The sequence below is a fragment of the Poromitra crassiceps genome, assembly GCF_964638095.1.
Source record: "Poromitra crassiceps genome assembly, chromosome: 2".
NCBI classification, from domain to species: domain Eukaryota; kingdom Metazoa; phylum Chordata; class Actinopteri; order Beryciformes; family Melamphaidae; genus Poromitra; species Poromitra crassiceps.
The window spans coordinates 29,569,917-29,596,509 of record NC_139624.1 but is presented as its reverse complement, the minus strand read 5'-3'; the positions used below and the strand labels follow the sequence as shown (position 1 = coordinate 29,596,509).

The 26,593-nt window shown below is 45.8% G+C and overlaps 1 protein-coding gene across 1 annotated transcript in view; it reads right to left on the bottom strand.

Annotated features, from left to right (window-relative positions):
• gramd4a (GRAM domain containing 4a) overlaps positions 1-26,593 on the bottom strand; it is a 109,689-nt gene that overhangs the window by 28,636 nt on the left and 54,460 nt on the right. The window contains exon 4 of the mRNA XM_083655541.1: positions 4,723-4,843. Within this exon, the coding sequence (XP_083511667.1) occupies positions 4,723-4,843 (121 nt within the window). The remainder of the gene's footprint in view (positions 1-4,722; positions 4,844-26,593) is intronic.

Genomic DNA, 26,593 nt, shown 5'->3' with positions numbered 1-26,593 from the left:
CACACACACACACACACACACACACACACACCAAGGCTGTAGCCACCAATTCAACATTGGCTGTAGCCAATTGGGGGGGACGGTTGGCGCCAAAAAAAATTGGCCACTTTGTCGCCAGATTAGAGGAATATTAACATTAAGATTAGACTGTTGTGATGTCATTCTTCACCTTTTCTCACTCACCTCCATGTCACCTCTCCCTCCCTGGGTTGTAGTGGGCTCATTTTTAAAGCTAGAGCGAAGCTCCTGATATCATATGAAACTAGAAGATCTAAGGCATCCATTGATACCAACCAAGACATGCTAGCTTGTCAGCAAGGGGGGTAAATACCGCTCCAAACTTAGACAACATTTTGGAAAGGGAAAAACGGGCATGGCCATATTCAAAGGGGTCCCTTGACCTGTCACCTCAAGATATCTGAATAATAATGGGTTCTATTGGTACCCCAGTCTCCCTTTACAGACATGCCCACTTTATGCTAATCCATTTTATTCTTCCAGAAAAATACATGCATTATAAATGTGTTATTTTTGCCTATTCTGAATATTTCTGCATATAGGACCCCTAAACAATATTGGAATTGCAGAAATTGAGTGTGACTGGAAAGCTGAGAGTCTTGTAAATTAAATTAGCCCAATTGTATTCCTGTGTGATGATGTTAGTCCACATCATCTACATTGTGTCTTGTGTCTGGTATGTGTGTGTTGAGGCTCTACTTTAGCAATACAGTCATGTAAATCGGTGGTATTTATTGCCATAGTAGATTTCACGTTGTATGTGTGTGTGTGTGTGTAACACAAGTCTGGGTCACCTTGGGGCATCACACTGTGTTAATCCGGCCCTGATGATGAGCGCATCTGAAATAGCTAGTCAGCGACTCACAAATCAACACAAGATAGCAGCTTACATATCAATAAGAATAGAACAATAGCCATCAAGAAAAGCACAGCAGCTCACAGTATGAATGAATGAACTGCCCCTAATCAGACACACAGACTGGTGCACATTTTCCAACATGACTACAAAACTCCATAACAAAGAGAACCCCCCCCCCCCCCCCCCCCCTCCCTCCAGGAGAAAAATTGTCTACATTGTTCAAAATGAACAGGCTATGAAAAACTACACCCACCACATTAATATCCTCTTATGTGCTGTGGCTGTACGATGAAAAACAATTGTCTCCCTATATATTCTTCATACATGTCACTTTATGGTAGAATGCTGCTTGTTAAAAGGACGGCTTTACCGTGGGGGATATGAATATATATTAAATCTCACGCCCCTAAGGTTTTCGAATCCGTTGAAATTTTTGAAATTGGAGCTTCACTCCCAGAGATATCAAGCATCTCTCACATATTTTTTGGGCCAGCCGACGCGTTTCGCGTCATCTGGCCCAAGTCCGCCTTGCGGAAGTCGTGCACCTATGAACTACAACTGTTGTGAGCCATGGTCCCGCCTCTAGAGGTCCTCCACGCCCCTTCAGAGGTCTTCAACAAAAACGAAAAGGCAGCCATCTTTTTCAACCGCCTAGCCTGCTATAGCTAATATTAGCTTCCCATAGTTCCTTGCAAAGAGACCGATCTCGGGAAGGGAAGCACGGACAGACACGGGACTGGCGGCATTGGAAAGCTCGTCAAATTTTACATCTAGTAGTAGGTGGGTTGAAGCAACGAAATCAACGCTGAGCAATGTACCCGTTTTTACACATTTTTACAGAAAATAGTTACAACATCAGATGCGCGTAACTCCTACGAAAATGCCTTAAAATGCATGAAAAAAAATTTATGAAGACATCTCCCGACATATATACAGTACTACCGTTTAAATTTGGTGCAATTTAGAGGCAATTTTATTTTCGATTTATTTCTTCTTCTCTGTATGTTTTATTGTCGAAGCCTTCTTCTTCTTCTTCTTTGAGTTTTATGGCGGTTGGCAAACATATATGTGCATTACCGCCACCTACTGGAGTTTGATATCAGCCAAATGCCTGAGGGGTGGGCATGAAAACGAAGGCCACGCGAGCCCAGTGCATTGTGGGAAATGTAGTATTTCGAGTCCCCGCACCCGCACCCGCACCTCCCCCCCCCCACCCCACACACAGAGTGGATTTCGGTTGATATCTCTGTGAGTTAACCTCCAATTTCAAAAATTTCAACGGATTCGAAAACCTTAGGGGCGTGAGATTTAATATATATTCATATCCCCCACGGAAAAGCCGGCCTTTAAAGGAACACTGACTATTTTCAACCAGCTTTGTATGAGATTTGCGACTTAGACAGCAGCACCACTTGCTCAGAAACACTTTCTCTGGTGCTGTCCATGGTGGCAGACAGGGATGGAGAGAGAGATAGCTTCCCTATAGGCCAGTGATTATCAAGCTTTTTCATATTAAGGAGTAAGCCCCCTAATTTAGTCCACATCAGGGCAACAGACCCCCATTTGATTAGATGTTGTCATAGCCACTAGCTCCATTTTACAGTGATGTAAGTCTAGCTAGCAACAGTCCAAGTTTGATACAGCACTTGACACAATGCGTAGCCTACACAGCCAATAAGGCAGTCACAGACACATTCACACCAGCACACGCAGACATGAGCATGGCACCCCAGCCAAAACACACAGCACATTAAGCAACGCAGTCTTAACAAAGCCATGTATATATCAAATATCAATCGCATGTCCTACCAGATCAGAAGCAGACAGTCACATCAGTGCGCTGTTCTCAATGATGCAGTCCAATGAAAAATAAAGTATCTCCTTTGTGATGGCCATCAACATAAAGGCTTTATAAATATAAAGGCACGTTAGACTAACGTTAAGACCTTTGTTTTATGTCCATTTTACCTGTAGATATTGACGTGCAAGGACATTGTTTGAACTTCCGCGGTGTTTGAGATGGAACAGGCCACTTTGAGCAGAGCAGAGGGGAGGTCCGTCTCTCACACCATGCTATAATCACTTGCCAGTAGGGGGAGAACCCCTCTATAAAAATAGGCCGGCCCAGTGCAGTGCTGGGCCGGTGAAATTGATTAGCCTACTATATATATTTATTTTTCTTTCTGCGGTCCAGTCCAGCCCGTACGCACACCGGCCCTTCTGGCATTTTCCAGAACTGCCAGATGGCCAGTCCGGGCCTGCCTAGGAGCGCCACGAACAGCTGTATTGCGCAGTAAATCTCTGTTTTCTTATTTTTTACATCAATTTATTGGGGGGGACACATTTTATCAGGCTTAAATATTGGGGGGGATTTGTCGTTCTCAATGTATATCGCCGCTACGGCCTTGACACCCACCCACACACACACACACACACACACACACACACAGGGCTAGTTGGTGCCAAGAGACACAGGCTTTTCCTGACACCAACATAGCTCCTGTGTTGCAGGCTGGCTTTGGCTGTGCAGGCGGCGCGTGACTCGTTTCTGTTTCTCTCTCTTCCAATCACTATCTCCAACACAACACAACACAACACACACCTCCTTGTGGAATTCCCGGCCTACCAAGCTGCTGAGGCATCTATTTATACCAGAGAGAGACCTTGGGTAGCACTGGAACCAAGGAACATACACACGCACACACGCGCGTGCACGCACACTCATACACACACACACACACACACACACACACACACACACACACACCATCTGACAGTTTTCTTCCCCAATTGTACTCAGCCAATTCCCCATGCTGTGCCGGTCATTCCTCCACCCCCTCTGCCGATCTGGGGAGAGCCGTAGACTAGCACATGCTGCCTCTGATACATGTGCCAGTCGCCCGCCACTTCTTTTCACCTGACAGCGAGGGGTTTCACCAGCAGGACAAAGCATGTGGGAGGATCACGCTATTCCCCCCAGTTCCCCTCACACCGAACAGGTGTCCTGACCGACCAGAGGAGGCACTAGTGCAGCAACCAGAACACATACCATTAATCCGGCTTCCCACCTGCAGACACAGCCAATTGTGCCTGTATGGACGCCCAACTAAGCCAGAGGTAACACGGGGGATCGAACCTGTGACCCTCGTGTTGGTAGGCAGGGAATCTATACCACTGCACTACCCGGACCCCCACTCGTAACTCAAGTTGAGTTAAGATGTTAGAAAGTGCTGTGTCACCTTTACCTCTTTCTCTCCACCTCTACTTTCCATCATCTTTTATCACCTCGTCCCCTTTTCCTCTCTCTCTCCCGCTCCATCTCTCTCTCCATCTCTCTCCCCCTGATCTCTCTCTCTCCCCCTCATCTCTCTCTCCCCCTCATCTCTCCCCCTCCACTCTCTCTCTCCCCCTCCGTCTCTCTCTCCATCTCTCTCTCCCCCTCCACTCTCTATCTCCCCCTCCATCTCTCTCTCCCCCTCCACTCTCTCTCCCCCTCCATCTCTCTCCCCCTCCATCTCTCTCTCCCCCTCCATCTCTCTCTCCACCTCTCTCTCCATCTCTCTCCCCATGTCTCTCTCCCCCTCCATCTCTCTCTCTCCATCTTTCCCCCTCATCTCTCTCCATCTCTCTCCCCCTCCATCTCTCTCTCTCCCCCTCCATCTCCCCCTCCATCTCTCTCCCCCTCATATCTCTCTCCATCTCTCTCTCCCCCTCCATCTCTCTCTCTCTCCATCTCTCTATATCTCTCTCTCTCTCTCTCTCTCACTTCCCCTCCATCTCTCTGCCTCTCTCCCCCCTCCATCTCTCTCTCTCGCCCTCCCTCCCTCCGTCTCTCTCTGTCTCACCTGGACTTGAGCACCTCGTTCATCTTCTGCTCCAGGTCTATCCTCTTGCCTCGCTCTCTCTCCAGCTCCTGCCGCAGAGAGTCAATATTGGTCTCTTCCCGCAGCTTCCGAAGCTCCTCCTCTGGAAGACACAACACAGGTATTGTACATCAGCATATATCAAATGGTATTTATTTAGCAGATTTCATACACCGATGTGACCCAAAGTGCCTTACAAACATCCTAAAAGGGACACGACAACAGGAGAAATAACACTTAAAAAGTGTAAAAAACTAAAGCAACTCATTCCAAAGAAGTAGTAAAAGTATATTTTAAGTCCTCTCTCACTTTCTCTCTCTCTCTCAAAAAAGAAAACTTAACACTGAGCTTTTCCAGAGGAGTAGGTTGTACTCAGCATCTTATAACAACAAATTACAGTTTATTACAATATACAATGTACATGTAGTGATAACTGTGTAATAATTGTCTCATTGGTGGACAACGGACATTAGTGGAATGAAGTAATTTAATAGATAAACTTGTGTTGCAATGCTTCAATGCATTGCATTGAATTGAACTGCATTGAACACATGCATGATGGGCGTGCAGAGGATTTGTGCTTGTTCTTCTTCACCATCAACATGTACCTCTCGAGCCCTGCTTGTACCTTTCTGTATATAGACCCTTCTCACAGGGGCCATTTTGTGTCAAAAAGGCAGGGTAAACACAGGTGCAAGAGAAACACTAATGAGGGTTTCCAACTTCCAATTCTTTCGAATGGGGTGTTCAGCAAGGAAGGCATTTGCCTAATTAACAGGGACATTTAATCAGGAACATTTTTTATTTTTAATTGAGAAAATGGTCCGAGACTGTGAGTAGATGGTAAGTCAAAATGTATCGTTTTGGAAGCGGGGGGGGGGGCTAATTTTATGTAACAAACCTGTAAAGATTTTCAAGAACACCCAGCCATTGCAATGCACCCGTCATCCTCTGAGACGCTTTCACTTTCCTCTCTCTCCCTCCCTCCATCTACAGAACCCCCCCTGCCCGCCCGACGTGTCAGTCAGCCTGGAGCATCAAGTGGATTCAGATATCAGGGCTTTCTAAGCCTGGGGAGCAGCAGCAGCGGTGTTAACTTTCCTCTCGGCTATTGTCGCTGACTAAAGAGACGCATGAATATTGGAGGAGGGAAGGCAGTACATGTGTGCACAAATGCACAAGCACAAAAGCGTGAATGCCTCTGCACACACACACACACACACTGACGTGCCCACGGAAAGAGGCACTGGGACCCCCTCTGCACACACACACACACACTGACGTGCCCACGGAAAGAGGCACTGGGACCCCCTTGGAAACGAGATGCTTCCTCTCAAGGGCTTTGTCCTGATCAATCACATTTGAATTTGAATGAAGAGGCACACAAACAAGTACACACATAGGTGCAAAAAAGTGCATGAACACATGCATATAGACGGAGAAAGGCAAACGTCTGCGAGTCACAGGTACTTGTTTACATGTGACATAATTCCTTCAGCTACTGACGATGCACGCTTTGCGTTTTTTAGTTGTGCTTTTAGTTGTGGGAATGCGTGGCGCTCCTGCGAGGTCTCTCTCTAGTCTTTGAGCGTTCTGTTTGTGTTTGAATAGTAGTGCTGCTGCATTGAGAATCCTGTATCGAGTTCATCGAAACTTTAAGAGTCCACAGGTAGCACAGTTTCCAGGTCTGTGAGTCCCTGAGTGACAGTCGACAACATGGTCCTAATGACCTGAATATGGCTACAGACTAGTGTGAGCTCTGACAGGCAGGGGGGGTTCCCCAAGCGCTGGCTGCCGGCTATTTAGCTGTCTACTCACCTCTGTCTGCTTTTAAAACTGAATGTCACTAAATGCTCACACACCAGAATTTGGTAGTGAACATTTTTGAATGACAGACCGACTGCACATGTCTGGTACACACTGGAGCAGACTGAAGTCAAATGACTAGACTCAGACAGACTTGTCCGTACGGGTAACAGGAGTCACTCTACTCCTCATCTCAATCAGTGACTGGAAAAACTTTCATTTTGTAACCATAGTAACATTTACTTCCAATATACTGGCTACCATCACCTGTATTTTCAGTTTATTTTACACCAGTAACACAGTAGAGGCGTCCGTTTATCCATAAGATCTTAATAAAGCACCACTGAGAGCTGCGTCATATTCATTCCTCCAAGAACCATGAACTTGGGGCTGTTCGATTTTGCCTAAAAATACAATTTACAATTTTTTTACGATTTTCGATTTCGATTTTTTTATACTATCATACTTCTCTAAACATTTGTTGCCCTGCAGAGCTATTTTTTTCTCTTTTTTTCACAAGTGACAAATTATGCTTTTACTCTGAAGGCAGAACAACCCAACTTCCTGTTTTAGCCTACAGTGTAACTTGCTATGCGTAACTTCCTGGCTGTTGCTTGCTAACCTGCAATCACTTGACACTGGTGGATACTCTTGGTTCGATTACTCTTGCCTGTAGCATGTGCCTCTGTGACATAATTATAATAATTATATTAGGAGTGTCTAAGCGACCACCCGTGCTCGGAGTTATCTGTACTGTACTAGAATAACACAAAGTCACAACAGGTATGCGGGGAACTGCGATATTCAGACAGACAGGGTGAGTTGGCATGTTACAACCATGAACCAGAAGCTACTCGGCGGCCTCATGTGTTGCTTTGTTGTTAGGTGAACTATAAAGGCAACATTTCAGCGTCCGGTGATAATGTCTTTGTTCGTGTGTGTGTGTGTTGTGGTAATCGTTATCTTGTACTACAGCCCGCAGTGCAACACGCTGCTCAGTGCTCACACTCTGTGCTTTTTGGAGGTGTTGAAATAAGTTCATTGCGTCTTTAGTAGCCAGTAGTCACAGCCTCCAGAGAGACTTTACAGCGGGGAGAAGGGACGAGTAAGCAGCACGCGTACACGAGAGAGAGCCGCCCCGCCGTAACAGACCCTAGTTAGTTAAGTGTAAATCGATTTGACGATTTTCATTTTTTTTAACATCGTCCTAACTAATTAATTCGATTACGATTCAAAATCGATTTATCGAGCAGGCCTACATGAACGTAAACAACAGGTGACGAAAGCAAAAGAGGGAGAACAAGAAAGACAGAGGTAGTGAGAAGACGAGGGGACAGGAAGTGGATGTGTCTCTCTTTAGTATGAAACCCTCTGCTAGAGAAAAGTGGATAATATCACCCAGCTAGTCCCTCCCCTTTTCTCCATGTCATCACTTCATTAGACAGACAGGAGGGGATTCATATTACAGTGTGTGTGTGTGTGTGTGTCTCTCTCTCTCACATCAGCTATTCTAACCTCTCACTGCTCCCCTCTATCTCTGCCCATTAAGGCTAAGCACACATGCGTTGCTGGCACCCCCTGCATCTAAAGCTCTGGCTCAAACAGGGTATGCTGTTACTCAGGTGCCATACAGTATAGCAGCATAACATAGCAGCCTAACCAACACTGTAGCTGGTAGCAACCTTTACAAAACAAGGGGAATGTCTGACTCTGATACAAGAAGATGGCTGTGATATGGCTCGATGGTCGTGTGGTTTTCCTGGCTTACAGCAGTGCAACACATCAAAAAAGACATTTACTGCACGGTTAGGAATGTTCCTAGCAGATAATGAGTCAAATGCAGAGGAGGAATTTCCCCATGGGACAATAAAGGATAACTTAAAGGAGAATTCAGATTACACCCTGGACCTTATTTCTAGCTTTAAATTATTTTTAAGTCACCCTGACAAGTTCGGTTTGATATTTGATAAAACGATAATTTGTTCTGAACTGCGACCTGAAAATGTTTTCAGGTCGCAGTTCAGAACAAATTATCGTTTTATCAAATAATATCAAACCAAACTTGTCAGGGTGACTTAAAAATCATATTGGCGGTTTCGTCTCATTTAATTTGTGTAATTGCCTGCTTTTTACACTTTCATTCCTCTACCTCCAGTCTTGCTTTGGACCCTCCCTCCCTCCCTCCCTCCTCGCTCTGCCATCTGTTGTATGTGTTTATTGTATTTATGTGTGTAAACAAGTTGTGAGTGAGTGAGTGAGTGAGTGAGAGAGTGAGTGAGTGTGCCTCAGTGTGTATGTGTGTGTGTGTGAGAGGGAGAGAGACCCAGAGGCCGCCCAAAGGTTGCTTTGGCTAAGTCGCTTAGCACCTGACCAGCTAAGTTACTCTGTGCCAGGAGACCCACGGCCAACTGTAAACCTATTGCCCAACAGCAGCAATGCAGCCTGGGTAATGTAGGCAAAAGCACATGCCACTGAGGATAGAGACACGGCATGAAATAGGCCACGCCCATCACGGGGGAAAAGCTCGGTTCATTTCCACACACCAGCACCATTTTCCTTGAATTAAACATAGCTAAAAGCTGTTGTGTGGTGGACAACAAATGTAAAAAATCACCAGTTAAAGTTTTTTTGTACTCCTGAGCAAAACAAGGAAGCCATTGAGAATTGGCGAGAAGAAAAATGTGGATCTAGCTGTCAAGGAAGTAAGTTGGAGTGTAATCTTCCGTATATACGATCTTTTTGTGCAACACGCTACCATGCACGTGACATAGGAGAACGCCAGGATTGGACGGGAGTTTTTGTTTTCCCCCGTTTTGGGCGTGGTTTCTGAATGATGACGCATTACGCAGTGTCTCTATGAGCAGTGGATGACACAGCACTGAATGTGAAGCCAAAGAGCAGTAGCTGCCTCACTCACTCACTCTCTCTCCTGGTACAAAATTCACCATTACAATATAGCCCTTCTCACAACATGGTCATTTCACAGATAACTTCATATGTTTACGCTGCGATAGGCAAGTTCACATGTCGATGGCATCAATTGGCAGCGAAAGGCAACTTTTTGAAATTTAAGGACCTCAATCCCCAGAAATGCTGTAATGTGATGTCAGTAACCATTCTGTACGCAGCAGCACGCTCATGTTTACCAACACTGCAGGGAGCGCTGCCCACTGCAACAGTCTTGAATTTTGCTCTTACTGTATGTTTCAATTCCTTTCTTCTCTCTTCTCTCTCTCTCTACTGTAACTTCCTCACCAAACATCTTTCCCTCACCCTCCCTCCACTGCACTAATTACTGAATGGGGTCAGAGTGGTCACAGTCTGGCACTGCCCACCCCATTAAATGGGTTTATTGGGCAGCTATGCATGCAGAATTTACAGCTGGCTTCGACGCCGGAGTGTGCATGTCTGTATGTCCCGCACATTGATCAGGGGTGAAAATAAGTGGACAGCAGAAAGATTTAAACAGTCCATAATATGGTGTAATAATAATAATAATAATAAATTCAATTTATATAGCACACTTTAAAATCCAAGGACTTCACAAGGTGCTTATATATATAGAACATGGGCCCATGAGTGTGCGATAGAGCACAGCATGACACAATACTGTATATCCTGTACATACTGTATGTATGACCCTTTTCCTGTTCCATAGAGGCTCTCTAAATCAGAGAGCATATTAATGATACTGTCAACAACATGCACACTCCCGCTTGTCAAGTTGGAACGGCATCTTCTATATATAGATGTTCATCCTGGGTCACCATGCCACAGGGTGTCTTTGACCCTTCTGAAGACCATTTATGTGCAACACAGGCAGGGAACTACAGGAGCTAAATGTCATGCCAGGGGAGGAGACTTTTAATAGCGCTGACCTTCTCTCAAATGCAGGCTTCCAGCAAAACCCCTGTTTTGCCATTGCACCAGCCAAAGAATAAATAACTACAACATGCACTTTTGCTAAGAGCTACACACTCCCATTTGGCCACATATTGAACATAGGATATTATCTGCTATCAAAGGTTTAAGATAGGGCCCTGTGATTTCCGCAAAATGGAAAAAAACTGACAGAATCATGGAATTTGGTAGTAAAAATTGAATCAATTGTAAAACATGGAATATTGCATGAAATCTTCTATTATAAAAGGGAGCATGTGGGCAATGTTCTCCGTTTCAATTTTGTCCCGGAAGTGATGTCATCAGTGATATCACTTGATCTAGAAGAGCCCCGACATCTCCATTCACTCCAATGGACCAGTTATTTACTCTCAAGAGCTCCAGGAAGTAAGGTCCTGGATTAAGCAGCACTGTCGAGTTGCAGCAAAATAGACAGTTTGTGTTGTACTTTGAAAGTGTTTTTTTCTTTTTCTTGAATCAATTGTACATTATCAGCTTTATTTTAGCATGCAAAAGTAGCACGAGACCCATTCCTGGCTGTTCATTGGCTAATGAGTCTCGCATTTTGGTCCTCCGCTGACGCCACTCTCTCTCTCTAGAGGACACTAACTTGAGCAATTGTGCATTGTGACATCACTGATGATGTAATAAGCATTGTGACATCATCAGTGATGTCATAAGAGCAATTGTGACATCATCAGTGATGCGAAGTTGTGACATCATCAATTTGTGACATCATCAGTGATGTCATAAGAGCAATGCGGCCGAGCTGTGTATGCGAGCTGCAGGGCCAGCTCAGCGAGCTGCAGGGCGGGCGAGACCGTGCAGCAGCGAGCCTAGGAATTGAGATGCCTAGTTCATCAAAGTAGGCCTAATTATCCAAATCAAAAGAAGACCTAATTATTGTAGTAACCTAAATAATTTCATAATTGTAAAATAGACCGAGAAATATTTCCATTTTCGATTGGGGTGTTTTGAGAGGGGAGTTGGTCTTGTGTGGGACCCTTACGTCACCTCCCAACTTGGTTTTCACTTTGAGAAACATGTCGAAGAGGCTGTCAGAGAGCCATGTCATCAAAGAAAAGGGGAAAAAATATCCTAACTCCTAAACTAAAATTAAAATGGAATGGAATGGAATGGAATTTGGAAAATAATAAAACGGATTTCATATGGCCCTAGTTTAAAAGCAGCAGAAAACGTTGAAGCAATGTTAAGGATGGTTCATGTTTGGGTAACATAGGAAGAGAGAGACTAGCTTAAATGTCTGAAGATCAAATTGGTTTCAAGTACTTTGAAGTGAACGACCCTGCTGAGGCTGATGTTAAATAAAACATACTGCTGGAGGATGTCAAGGTGAGTATGACTACATCATCAAAGTTAAGAATAAAGAGCACAACCTAAGATACAGTATTGAAGCTGAGTTTGGCAAATCTTATGGCATGGGGTATCTATGTGAGATGATGTTGGAAAAAACTTACTGAATCAAAGTTTGTGTGCAATTGCTTGGTTATAGTTACTTTGGTATTTGGACTAGCATTTTTTTGTTTCTGGGCTGGGGCATTTTGCCTTTATTTGATAGGACAGTTAGGCAGACAGGAAAGGTGGGGAGCTGCTAGCTAGTTCCTACATGAGACTGCATAGGAGCAGCTAGGGCAGCAGCAGCTAGTAGAGTAGTTTGGCCAAAAGAAAATACTTCCTACATGAAACTGCTCACAACAAAGTCTGTGCAATATCTTGAGTAACCGGGTCATGACTTCTGGAAAGAGAGTCGAGACGATGCTGTTGAGTTTTTCAAATGTTTTTTTTTTTTTGGTGCTTCGAGCACTACAAGCCGAGTGTCATCCAGTTCCATTGTATTGGAGAGAAGGCAGCCATCTCTACGGCTGATATCTCCAAAACTCAGGCAACACAAAACGATATAGATGGATATATAGCACTGCAGGTGAGAGGAAAAATATGTATTTTGGATGTTAGGGTGAGCTGTCCCTTTAAGTGATACACTGAAGTTTACATTGGCTACATGACATGACATGACATTGCATGATGTCTGGCAGTACCAGAACCTAGTCTGGACACACGGACAGTTTCTTCCCAACTGCCATCCGCCTCTTCAATGATACCCGAAAGCCCCCACAACCATCCCTCCCCCCCTGATCACAACCGGCTCAGTAACACGCTGAGGTCCCCCCCATGGACATTATTCCACGGACACTATCCTATCGTGCATTCCTTTATAACTGGGAATTGATAATCTTACGACTTCAAAGGTCATGAGCTGGGATGGTGACGTCACCAGAGCTGGTATTTCCCATTCCAAACTCGTAGGAGCCTCAGCAGCCCGACCTCAAAAATCCAAGATGGCTGCGCCGCGCAACAACAGTAGTTATAATCGTAGTAATGTTGTTTAGCACTTCTGTTTTGTTTGTGTCTCATTAAATCAGCTGTACACACAGCACTGCATATCTATCTGTGTGGACATGAGGCTGCAGTGTTTGTATGCGCAAAATGCCGTGAAATGGTCATCAACTGTTATTGCTAACAATGGCTAGCCTGGATAGCGACTGGATCTGACCAATGAACAGTGAACTTCCCAGCTCAAGTTTTCTGCAAATGGAATGCTAACAAAACGGATGTGACGTCATAGCCTCAACCTCCCAGTTATTATGCGATAAAGGAATGCGCCACTACCCCCCAGCCCATTATACAGTATGTCACTTTAAAGGACTTTGGACTTGATCATTTTAGATTTCTTTCTGTATTGCTCCGTCTTCTACTATTGATGTGAGCACTGCGCTACATACTTACACTAAGTCAAATCCCTCGTTTGTAAACCAATTACTTACTGTGGTTATTCAAGTTAGGGGTGTCTAAATTAATCGGTTTTAAGATGCATCGCGATGCGGACGTGGAATTGAATCGAAGACAGATTAATCGTTTAAAATGTATGTTGACATTCCGATTTTAAAGCACTTTCTCAATAAAAATGAGTTGATAGTTATCTGCCTGTTTGTATTATTTGATGGAAAAAGTAGCCATGTGCAGTAATAATATCGAAAATTGAGGACGTGATACTAACTTGGAACTGACATACTTTGCGCTGTATCGAGATGCATCGTGGAATCGAATCGAATCGTTAGGCCAGTGAAGATTCAGATCCCTAATTAAAGTGAATCTTGAATCTTGATCTTGCATCTTGAATAGAGTGAGGTAAGGTGAGGATGAGGTTGCTTTACATTGTGTTGTTGCCGAATAACTTACAAGGCTGGCTAATTTGCTGAGGTTGAAATGATCAATCTTACATAGCCGGTTGACAATAATACTCAAGTTGAGCTTGCCAATAACTTGCTGAGGTCAAAGCCGACCAACTTACTGAGGTTGAGGTTACTTTTGTGGCTCTTGATCCTATCGGCAGCTCCGCTGCAGAGTAGATCAAAGCTGTCAAAGTTGCAGTCCTCCATCTTAGACAAACCCATCCGTCTGCGCAGCCTGCCAGGCAGAGTAGCAGAACTGTTGTCCTCTTGAAACCCAGCCACAGCTACAAGCTCTCCCGGTCTGACCCCACACCTCACGTTAAGGTTAAGACCCAATGAATCACAACAAAGTCCTCAACCTCTCTCAGAGTTTGGCTATATGGTTCATCCTTGCATGTGCCATCCAGAGACAAAGCAGAGAACAATCAGGCAATGAGCCGCTCCCAGATTGCTCCAAATACAAAAGGAGCAAAAATCTAAACACCAACCTCTCGTCAACAATACAACAAACAAACAGTTCTTCTCATAGACCTCCACACGGTGAGAGTGAGGGTCGATGGTCAGTGAGGGGAGCTGGTCTGACTTCCAGTAGGCAAGGGGTGGAAACAGAAGGATGGCGAAGGAAGGAGAGGAGAGGTGGGGGCGGGGCTTTGTGGCGTGGCCAGCAGGCTAAGAGGGCGGGGCAATCGGAGATTTGGGAGCAGATTGGGAGCTGTCAGACACACTCACTGTCCATGTGTTGGTACAGTATGAGTTTATGTGCATGGTTGTGTATGGTATGTGTGCGAGCGTGTGTTTATATTGGTGTGCACATGTATGTGTGTGTGAGCGTGTGTTTATATTGGTGTTTTGGTGTGCACATGTATGTGTGCAGGCGTGTCAACACGCATGAGTTTGCATGAATACAGTATGTACTGTACATACGCAAGCACAGCAAATCCCTTTCCATCTAAGCAGGCAATGTTTTTAAGAGCTCAAAGGAAAAGTACTGTGTGGGTCTGAGACAATGGCTCCATTCATTAAAAGGAAGGGGGGGGGGGTCAGAGAGAGAGAGAGAGAGAGAGAGAGAGAGAGAGAGAGAGAGAGAGAGAGAGAGAGAGAGAGAATCAGCCGCTTCACATTGGGTTCTCATTGTTCCCATTCTGCTCAGTCTTTAACCACAACACTGGTTGACTTGAGCACAGATGCCTGTAGCTTATCAGATGTCAATACATCATAATGCAAGGGAAATGAGCAGTGGTGAAGAGAAGGGCATAAACGGTTTGCCAGAGTTTCAGAGGGGGGGAAACAGGTGTATCTAAAACAAAGAGTAGAGTTCTGATTCAGCTGATGCCTTGTGCTGTATATCTGTTATAACTGACAACAAAGTCATGTTTTCACTGAAAACAAAAACCTTGGTGGGATGATTTTTGCCTGAACAGCAGGAGAACGAGCAATGGATGTGATTGAAGACCTAGTCAGATCCTAGTCATTGAAAGTCCAGAAACTAGTTGACAGCATTACTTAGATTTTTCCATGTTAACATTCATAGATTTAGATATTAAAGTTCTCTCCAAAAAGAAGCCTGTTGCTTATCTTCAGAGGTAGTTGATCACGCTTTCATATCACCACTCCAGTATAGTGACCAAAATTATCACGTTTATCAGTATTATCACGGTAGTGTTAAAAAAATGTGTTGAAAACGTTCAAAAAGTACTAATACACTCAGTGAAATCATTTCACCAAGGCTGCACGCCTGCGTCTGCGAGACTCTTGCCAAATTTGGTTGATGATGGACGGTATTTACCGTGTTTTTCAAAGCGCTGTAATAACAGTAACACTGTAATCACAATAACACGGTTTTAATTGTATTGAAAATTTGAAACAGTATGGTTATCGTCAGGTGTTTTATCATGGTTTATCATTATCATGGTTTATTGTTTCATCCGTCATTCAAGATTGATCCATTACATTGCTTCCACTCAGCAAGAATCAGGTTCACACCATCTAGGTTTCCATCCATTTATGTGAATTATCAAATGTTAAAGACCACACGAACCGGGTCTCAGAGAGGGTCGGTGACGTATCAGACTGAAACCAGATATTGCCTGAGATGAAAGAGGGTTGAGAGGCGGGCCATAGCGTGTCGATGAGTTGATTTGACAGTTCTGGGCACTGGAGTTGGCGTTGGCCAATCCTGTCGTGTTCCGCCCCCAAATGGAGCGTGTTCTGGCGCTAGGCAAAGTGGGGTCCAGGAGAACTAGGCAGGCGATTGCTTCCGTGTGGACCGGTGCGGACATGCCGAGGCAGGAGTGCTGCCTGCCGGCTTTTAGCATCGACTAGCCACAGGAAAGAGCCTTGGTAAATACAATATTCCTGGAATGCGAGTTTAACGAGCCAGTTACATGTCATATGCATTCTACATCAAATGAAGACATTACCGTTTGTTTTATTTTGTATGTTACATACTTATTGGCCAAGTTAGTTTATGGGCTAGAAATTCTGCCAGGTTACAGGCACTAGGCGGCCATCTTGCCTGCAGAATTCTCTCCTTGAAATAAAGATTGATTGACAGCTGCCATGTCGTGACATGATTGGTTGAAATGGGGTAGAAATTTGATAGTACTTGATTACGTCACCATACTGTAGATTACAGTTATGAATGAAATCCTGAAAAACAAGCAATTTCAATCAGCTGTTTATGTAATGAAGCTTGCATTTGATCATTCTTACAGATTTAAGGTTTATTGGACTGGAACAAAGAGCAACTATTTTAGTCTTTCCCTTCTTTAAAAATGTCTCTTTCTTCTCCCTGTCCTTCTTCTGTGGCCCCGATATCTCTGGGTGACCTAGATTGCACTCGTTTGTTTCACTTGTTGTGCTTGTTTGCACTAAAGCATTATATTTTAACTTTGTGACTAAAGCTCCACCCACACGGCCCTCTCAGCGACATAAGACAAACGCACTCATTCTTTCTTGTGTGATGCTGTCATGGCTGACCCCTTCTTCCTGTGGCACAAAGCCAAACTCCTTGATACTGATGATGATAGTGGTGTACACTGGTGATGATGATAGTGTGTGGTTAAGTATGTTTCTCTGTGTATGTCTTATCTCTCTGTATCAGAGGTAGGCAACAGCACTCGAATTAGAGTCAATCTTTATATTATAGTTTTTATATTAAGGGCAAAACAGACGCGTTTCAGCCTTAGGCCATCATCAGTGTATCTTATCTCTCTGTATGCCTCGATAACTGTGTGTGTGTGTGTTTTGGGTGATCCAGCTCAGAGTAAACATCAGATATATCTCTCTCTCTCTGTGTGTGTGTGTGTGTGTGTGTGTGTGTGTGTGTGTGTGTGTGTGTGTGTGTGTGTGTGTGTGTGTGTGTGTGCGCGCGCGCGCGCCCCCGCTTAAGTGTCTGTGCTTCAACATTTGTATGGTAAACATGCAATAAATCAGCTGGATAAACAATGGTCCATAATTGAATGCCATGTCAACAGGGCAGGACAGCATGTGCTTGTTTGGAGAACAAGGCAGTAATCACATCATGGGTATCTGGTCAAGGCCCTGTCTAAGCAGTAGGGTAAGTGATGAAGAGGAAGACAGTCTGGTCAAGGCCCTGTCTAAGCAGTAGGGTAAGTGATGAAGAGATAGACAGCCTGGTCAAAGCCCTGCAGTCTAAGCAGTAGGGTAAGTGATGAAGAGGAAGACAGTCTGGCCAAGGCCCTGTCTAAGCAGTAGGGTAAGTGATGAAGAGGAAGACAGTCTGGTCAAGGCCCTGTCTAAGCAGTAGGGTAAGTGATGAAGAGGAAGACAGTCTGGCCAAGGCCCTGTCTAAGCAGTAGGGTAAGTGATGAAGAGGAAGACAGCTTGGTCAAGGCCCTGCAGTCTAAGCAGTAAGGTAAGTGATGAAGAGGAAGACAGTCTGGTCAAGGCCCTGTCTAAGCAGTAGGGTAAGTGATGAAGAGGAAGACAGTCTGGCCAAGGCCCTGTCTAAGCAGTAGGGTAAGTGATGAAGAGGAAGACAGTCTGGTCAAGGCCCTGTCTAAGCAGTAGGGTAAGTGATGAAGAGGAAGGCAGCCTGGTCAAGGCCCTGTCTAAGCAGTAGGGTAAGTGATGAAGAGGAAGACAGTCTGGCCAAGGCCCTGTCTAAGCAGTAGGGTAAGTGATGAAGAGGAAGACAGTCTGACCAAGGCCCTGTCTAATCAGTAAGGTAAGTGATGAAGAGGAAGACAGCCTGGTCAAGGCCCTGTCTAAGCAGTAGGGTAAGTGATGAAGAGGAAGACAGTCTGGTCAAGGCCCTGTCTAAGCAGTAGGGTAAGTGATGAAGAGGAAGACAGTCTGGCCAAGGCCCTGTCTAAGCAGTAGGGTAAGTGATGAAGAGGAAGACAGTCTGGTCAAGGCCCTGTCTAAGCAGTAGGGTAAGTGATGAAGAGGAAGACAGCTTGGTCAAGGCCCTGTCTAAGCAGTAGGGTAAGTGATGAAGAGGAAGACAGCCTGGGTCATCAGCATCCAGTGGGCAAGTGAAGGGAATATGCAGGGAATATATGGCAAAATGGCTTTTCCGCTGTGCCACAGCGTTTTGTGGGCGTGGACACCAGCTTCCAGCTTGGAGCTGTAGAAACGTTTTCAGGTAGATGTCCACAGAAGGGTGGGGGGACGAAATGTGTAGGAAGAGCTGTCATTGGGTAGCTTAACGAAAGGTCCCGCCCTAGTCCCGCCCTTCGAGCGTTAAGCCGCTCAGAGACAAGCCGCCTCTAGTCTGCGACAGCGAAACGCAGGGCGGTTCCTGCGGCAGGGGGCGTGAGATTGAAATGGACCAATCAGACGCGGAAATAGAGCAAGACAGCCTATCAAGATGCAGCGTCAAAGAGGCTTTCACAGGAGGCATGCCGCCGAGCGTCAATGGTTTCCATCCATGTCCTGTTGAACATAAGCCACCTACAGTCCTGTATGAGAGGAGGAACCAGACTTCTCTCTCCTTAGCAGGCACTGAGCAAGGTTTTGCCTTTAGCACAGAGGCATGTAGCTGCCTCTTTTAGGACAATGAATCATCATTATTGTTGTACAAACAACAAGTACAGAGGCAGACTCCCTCAGAACAATAAATCATTTGCATAACCAGTAACCAGTTGTATAACCAGTCTGAAGGGCATTTAAAATACTGCAGTATTTCCACAATATGTAGGCTATTCAAACATGGTGCATTACCTCTCTTCAACAGCTTACATTGGTCAGCACTCAGCACTCAGCTGTGGGCATTTAAGACCACATACATGTTGTCATCCACTCCATAGAATCATACAGTAAGATGCTTGTCACATTCCTCATGCAGTCTGGACTAGAGCCAGACTGATATATCAGTCGGCCGATATTGGCCTATCACCAGTATATCGGTATCGGCCGATATGTTGGCCGATATTTAGCGTGTTGTGCATATTTGATCCTTTATCTTAACTCAAGTTTATATTTGTTCCATTTGTGTTTTTGTATTTATTTATCATTATTAAATTCCCAGTGAAGTTTACTATAGATCTCAACAGTCAAGTGACTTTCGTGACATTTCCAGCCGCGGAAGGGAGTTCCACGTTCTCCATAGACATTTCCAAAAATCGAGTTTTAAGGCTGGACCCAAGCCAACCTGTGACCTACTGAATCGTGAGTGACCATAAACCATTTCACTTGGAGCAAAAACAAAAAATAAAAATAGAATCTCTATAAGTTCGTTACACAAACACCACCACCCACTTAGCCAATATTAACTAAGATGCCTTGACGCAAATAGGGCAAAAAGAGTTGAGCATTCACTCGTATTGATGGTATGGAAAAACGATTGCTGTCTTGCTCTTAATATGCTGTCTTCACTTCCAAATATAACCCACAGCTGACTTTCAAGTCTCATGTTTCAGCTGTTTATTTGCCCATGCACCCACCTTTATGTGGAAGCAACAAATTCACACCCCTGCTCTGGGCTCCTCTGGGGGTCACACCCCTGCTCTGGGCTCCTCTGGGGGTCACACCCCTCTGCTCTGGTCTCCTCTGGGGGTCACACCCCTCTGCTCTGGGCTTCTCTGGGGGTCACACCCCTACTCTGGGCTCCTCTGGGGGTCACACCCCTCTGCTCTGGGCTTCTCTGGGGGTCACACCCCTCTGCTCTGGGCTTCTCTGGGGGTCACACCCCTCTGCTCTGGGCTCCTCTGGGGGTCACACCCCTCTGCTCTGGGCTTCTCTGGGGGTCACACCCCTCTGCTCTGGGCTCCTCTGGGGGTCACACCCCTCTGCTCTGGGTTTCTCTGGGGGTCACACCCCTACTCTGGGCTCCTCTGGGGGTCACACCCCTCTGCTCTGGGCTTCTCTGGGGGTCACACCCCTCTGCTCTAGGCTTCTCTGGGGGTCACACCCCTCTGTTCTGGGCTTCTCTGGGGGTCACACCCCTCTGCTCTGGGCTCCTCTGGGGGTCACACCCCTACTCTGGGCTTCTCTGGGGGTCACACCCCTCTGCTCTGGGCTTCTCTGGGGGTCACACCCCTCTGCTCTGGGCTTCTCTGTGGGTCACACCCCTCTGCTCTGGGCTTCACACCCCTGCTCTGGGCTTCTCTGGGGGTCACACCCCTGCTCTGGGCTTCTCTGGGGGTCACACCCCTCTGCTCTGGGCTCCTCTGGGGGTCACACCCCTCTGCTCTGGGCTTCTCTGGGGGTCACACCCCTCTGCTCTGAGCTGCTCTGGGGGTCACACCCCTCTGCTCTGAGCTGCTCTGGGGGTCACACCCCCCTACTCTTGGCTCCTCTGGGGGTCACACCCCTGCTCTGGGCTTCTCTGGGGGTCACACCCCTGCTCTGGGCTTCTCTGGGGGTCACACCCCTCTGCTCTGGGCTTCTCTGGGGGTCACACCCCTTTGCTCTGGGCTTCTCTGGGGGTCACACCCCTTTGCTCTGGGCTTCTCTGGGGGTCACACCCCTCTGCTCTGGGCTTCTCTGGGGGTCACACCCCTACTCTGGGCTTCTCTGGGGGTCACACCTCTCTGCTCTGGGCTCCTCTGGGGGTCACACCCCTTTGCTCTGGGCTTCTCTGGGGGTCACACCTCTCTGCTCTGGGCTTCTCTGGGGGTCACACCTCTCTGCTCTGGGCTCCTCTGGGGGTCACACCCCTCTGCTCTGGGCTTCTCTGGGGGTCACACCTCTCTGCTCTGGGCTTCTCTGGGGGTCACACCCCTTTGCTCTGGGCTTCTCTGGGGGTCACACCCCTTTGCTCTGGGCTTCTCTGGGGGTCACACCCCTTTGCTCTGGGCTTCTCTGGGGGTCACACCCCTCTGCTCTGGGCTTCTCTGGGGGTCACACCCCTACTCTGGGCTTCTCTGGGGGTCACACCTCTCTGCTCTGGGCTTCTCTGGGGGTCACACCCCTTTGCTCTGGTCTCCTCTGGGGGTCACCTGCTCTGGTCTCCTCTGGGGGTCACACCCCTTTGCTCTGGGCTTCTCTGTGGGTCGCCAAAAGTTATTGTGGGAAATTGAAATTAGGGATGCACCGATATGAAGATTTTGGCCGATACGGATAACCGATATTTAACATTGATGTTATGGCCGATAACCAATATTTACAGATGTTGATATCTACTATATTTAAAAAAAAAAAAACATGTAAACACTGAATTTGAAAAAGTAATGTCTTTCTTTATTTCCAATACATTTGGAAAAGCCCATAAATCATACATTTACCATATTGTTTCCTCTCAATATGACGATTTTGGCCAATACCGATAACCAATATTAATATTTGCTCTTTTTTTTTTTTTTTTTACCTTTATTTATACAGGGGGAGTCTCACTGAGAGCAATGCTCTCTTTTTCAGGAGTGCCCTGTTCACATTCACACACACATTCATACCTGGAAGCTGACCAGTACAACCACAGTCTGATCTGCTGGCCACTGATCAGCTCCACTGGAGCAGTTGGGGTTAAGGGCCTTGCTCAAGGGCACCTCAGTGGTGGACCGATACTAATATTTAAAAAAATACAACGGCCGATATCGATGTGATTGCCAATAAATCACTTTGTCACTTAACGTAATGAAGTAACTCCTGGAATGCAACACACACACACACACACACACACACACACACACACACACACACACACACACACACACACACACCTAGTTATTGTAATGAATCTTTGGATCCAATAGCTGTCAATGGCACTGCTGCTGCAGTGTGTGTGTGTGCATGTGTGTGTGTAGTAGGAAGGCAGCTAGGACACTATTGATCTGCAAGTCACTGGAGAGTACAACACAGCCTGTTCCCTTGCAGTGACCTTCACTACAATGCCGCGCGCGCACGCACGTACGCGCACACACACACACACACACACACACACACACACACACACACACACACACACACACACACACACAGTTCTAGTTCTCTCTCAGGTACTATGGAACTAATGGCAATAAACTTGATGACAGTGAAATGAGTGGAGTTGCAGGGACGGGAGACACAGACACGCTATGTGCCAGGACCTTGTAAATATGTGGATGGATGGATAGATGGATGTCAACAGGGGGGGGGGGGGTGGTCAGGGTGTGTGTTGTGCTGTCTCTGTTGTGTGTGATTATCCATGTGACTCGTGTCAGATATATTTACGTGTTTGCATTTAATTCGCTTGCCAATATCACATCAGCTCTCAGTAGAGTTGAGGCAGTTTTGTGAGGGCGGGGAGTGATGGAGAAAAGAATGCCAGAAAGATCAATAGACTGAGAATGATGGAAGGAGAAAAGTGAAAGCAAGGGCATAGGAATAAAGGGAAAGAGGAGACAGAGTGGACGAGAATGAGAGAGCAAGAGAGAGGAAAGAGGGAAGGAAAGAGACAGAGAGAGAGGGAGAGAGAGAGAGAGAGAGAGAGAGAGAGACAGACAAATGCCTAAGATATAATTACATGAGGTGATTTCCACTGGCTGTACCCTCTGCCATTATGCTCAGCACTATGACCCAAGGGACCCATTCTATCTGATATATTCCTCTCTATATTTTTTTATCCCTCTATTACTGCTACAATGGCATAACTATCAGCGGGTTATCACTCAGTGAAATAGTGTTTCTCTGCTGCAAATCCTACATCTTAGCATGCATGATGCACAAACAGACTCAAGAAACAAACTAAACTGCACACAGAAACACGTGCACATATATATATACATAAACATCATTCATTCATAAGCTGCAGGTTTGGTGGGTGCAGCTGCTCTCCCTGCAGTTTTATACACGCATGCTCACACGCGCACGCACACATGTGCGCGCACACACACACACACACACACACACACACGCATGCACACACATACGCGCGCACACACAGTGCGGATACAGTGCAGTTTTATGCGTTGAGCTAATCCTCTTACATAATTGACACCGCCATTGTGCTTGTGTCTTCTCTGGCCACTGTGGCCTTACAGAGCTGTGTGCAGAGTGGAGTGAAGCCAGCCTGCTTACAGAGCTGTGTGCAGAGTGGAGTGAAGCCAGCCTGCTTACAGAGCTGTGTGCAGAGTGGAGTGAAGCCAGCCTGCCTGCATGTCACAAGGACAGGGTTTGAACAGTTCATCATTTGACTAGTGAGTCTTCATAATCAACTGCATAATTACTATTACGGATCGCCCCTGCCAGCTTAGATACCATCAATATTTGTGTCTATTTGTGTCTATTTCTTTGGCTGTTTGTTGATTTGATGGGTGGTCTGCTCTTATAAAGGGTATAGAGGGCACCTTTTTGTCCATACGGGGCTGCCATAGGTGTCCATAAAATGGCTTCTGCTTCTGCGGTCGACAGCTCAGGACTTCGGGTCCACACAGAAGATGGGGCTGCGGCCCGCCACGTAGGTAGTTGATCGCTTATGCTAGTTTATGTCTCGTCTTGCATCGTTGGTTGTTTTCATCCTGTCCCATGTTTATGGGAGCCTTTGGTCACGTAAGGACTCGCTTGGATCCCTCACGCATCCAACCGTCTGAGCTGGCCCAGTGTCGGGACGCTCCTGGTCCTGGAGGCCGCATCAGCTAAAGATATTGGGTGAGTGGCCTGCACTCAATCGATGAACAGCCTGATTCATTGTTTTCTTTTCTCGTGTTATCGGATCATAATGCCAGTCAACCCCCTAGACACCATAGAATATGAGCCTGAAGTGGATATTGAGAAATGACTGGGCGCCGATCCGTAACATTACCCCAAAAAAACAGCCTTTACTGGGGTCTACAGAGTACAGACCGTCTCATGGTCTTCAATACAGACTAGGGCAATTCTTCACCTGGGCAAGGCAGCATGGGGAGAGAGAGACAGAGAGAGCTAGAGAGAGAGAGAGAGAGAGAGGTGTGTGTGTGTGTGTGTGTGTGTGTGTGTGTGTGTGTGTGTGTGTGTGTGTGTGTGTGTGTGTGTTGTATGTGATCTTGCATCATGAAACATAGTTACAAATTAACCATTTAAGTGCCCTCAGAATAGCACTGGTCAATTACAATGGATGCCAAGGGAGAAGGCATGGATCACGCTATACACACATGCACGCACGCACGCACGCACGCACGCACGCACACCATCTGGAATGGAAACTCATGTCTCCTGTGAAGTGTGGGAGACAACATACTTAGGCGCTGTATTTGTTTTAGAATACAGTGTGGGCGTCGGCATTATTTTGAGCAGCAGAGAGAGACGCGTCAGAGAGAGAGAGAGAGAGAGAGAACGCCTACACTCTGTTCGCTCTGAGAGAGTCTGAGAGACAACCAAGAAGCCCAAATAATTTAATGGGTAAGTTTGCTAAATATACTGTAAAAATGAACACAAAACCAATACAAGTTTTGAAGAGTATGACTCAAATACTTCTGTTTCTAGTTCCTAACGGTGTATTATTGTCCCTTGTTGATGATATTAACTTTTCTACTAGGGATGCACCGATATGACAATTTTAGCCGATACGATAACCGATACAACAGTTAGTTCCAGCCGAGCAATTTGATTTGAATGGCCAAGTAGAATTGGGGAGAAAATGGGTAAAAATCAGAAAAAAATGAAAACGATACCCAAGAACATTTTGCTCATCAGACAATACAGATATATCTTTTAATACCGTGTTCAAGACAAATCGGAACGCAGAAGAAAATCCAACCTGTAAAAAATGAATTGAATAGAGACAGTCGGCATGTGTGGGAACGCCCACAAAATGTTATACGGCTGGCACGCGAGTGGGGTAAAACCGCCCATATATCTCAAAGGGCGGTGCTGCGGCTCTAAACTACAGGTTTAGGGATTCTAGAGCAGAACACAAGACGTCGGTTCAGATGTGAGTTTACTGCGGTGGTTAAATCCCCGATCGTGCCTTCCTGGGCTGGGCTAGCAGCTGAATTCTAACTTTGCTGAATGGATAGAACGGGGGATTTACCCCACCCTGACCACGCCCCCCAGCCAGGCTGAGCCAGCTAACCCTATGACGAGACATCGCCTCAACCTATGGTGGTTGAGGTCGGAATTACAGGTTGGAAACTTGGGTATAATTTTGAGCTCAGATTAGTCCCGAGTTGACGTCATCAAAGGGGTTTGTTGTCCGTCCTGGTAGCACACATACCACGGTGGCCCACCTATCCGACCCGAGGTCGCATGTCATCCCCTCTCTCTCCCCACCTTCCCTGTCTGTCTACTGTCCTGTTCAATCTAATAATGGCAGAAAGTATGTCCGTCATACATGCTGCATCATTTCTTAAAGGTCAAGTAGCTCACTGGTTGTTGTGAATGTAAGGAGTAACACAGGTGCTGTTTAGTATTTGATCAGCTTAGCTTTTATACAAACCTTGAGAGATTATGGTCAGCCGTTCAAAGCAACTGAATTCCTAGTTTTAACATCCTGCTTTTGCACAATACACCCTACCTTCCTGGACAAGTTAGGCATTGTGTTGTAAAGCCTTTTCACAGCATGGTAAAGGATCCTATGGCATGCTGTTTTCCTGTTTCCTACTGTATCCTTGCTTATGCTGTGGTGAGGGATGCTATGCTACAGGCATGACCCTTGCACAACGCATAACTCCATCACTTACACAACACATAACTCCATCACTTACACAACACATAACTCCATCACTTACACAACACATAACTCCATCACTTACACAACACATAACTCCATCACTTACACAACACATAACTCCATCACTTACACAACACATAACTCCATCACTTACACAACACATAACTCCATCACTTACACAACGCATAACTCCATCACTTACACAACACATAACTCCATCACTTACACAACGCATAACTCCATCACTTACACAACACATAACTCCATCACTTACACAACACATAACTCCATCACTTACACAACACATAACTCCATCACTTACACTACACAACACATAACTCCATCACTTACACAACACATAACTCCATCACTTACACAACACATAACTCCATCACTTACACTACACAACACATAACTCCATCACTTACACAACACATAACTCCATCACTTACACAACGCATAACTCCATCACTTACACAACACATAACTCCATCACTTACACAACACATAACTCCATCACTTACACTACACAACACATAACTCCATCACTTACACAACACATAACTCCATCACTTACACAACGCATAACTCCATCACTTACACAACACATAACTACATCACTTACACAACACATAACTCCATCACTTACACAACACATAACTCCATCACTTACACAACACATAACTCCATCACTTACACAATGCATAACTCCATCACTTACACAACACATAAATCCATCACTTACACAACACATAACTCCATCACTTACACAATGCATAACTCCATCACTTACACAACACATAACTCCATCACTTACACAACACACAACTCCATCACTTACACAACACATAACTCCATCACTTAC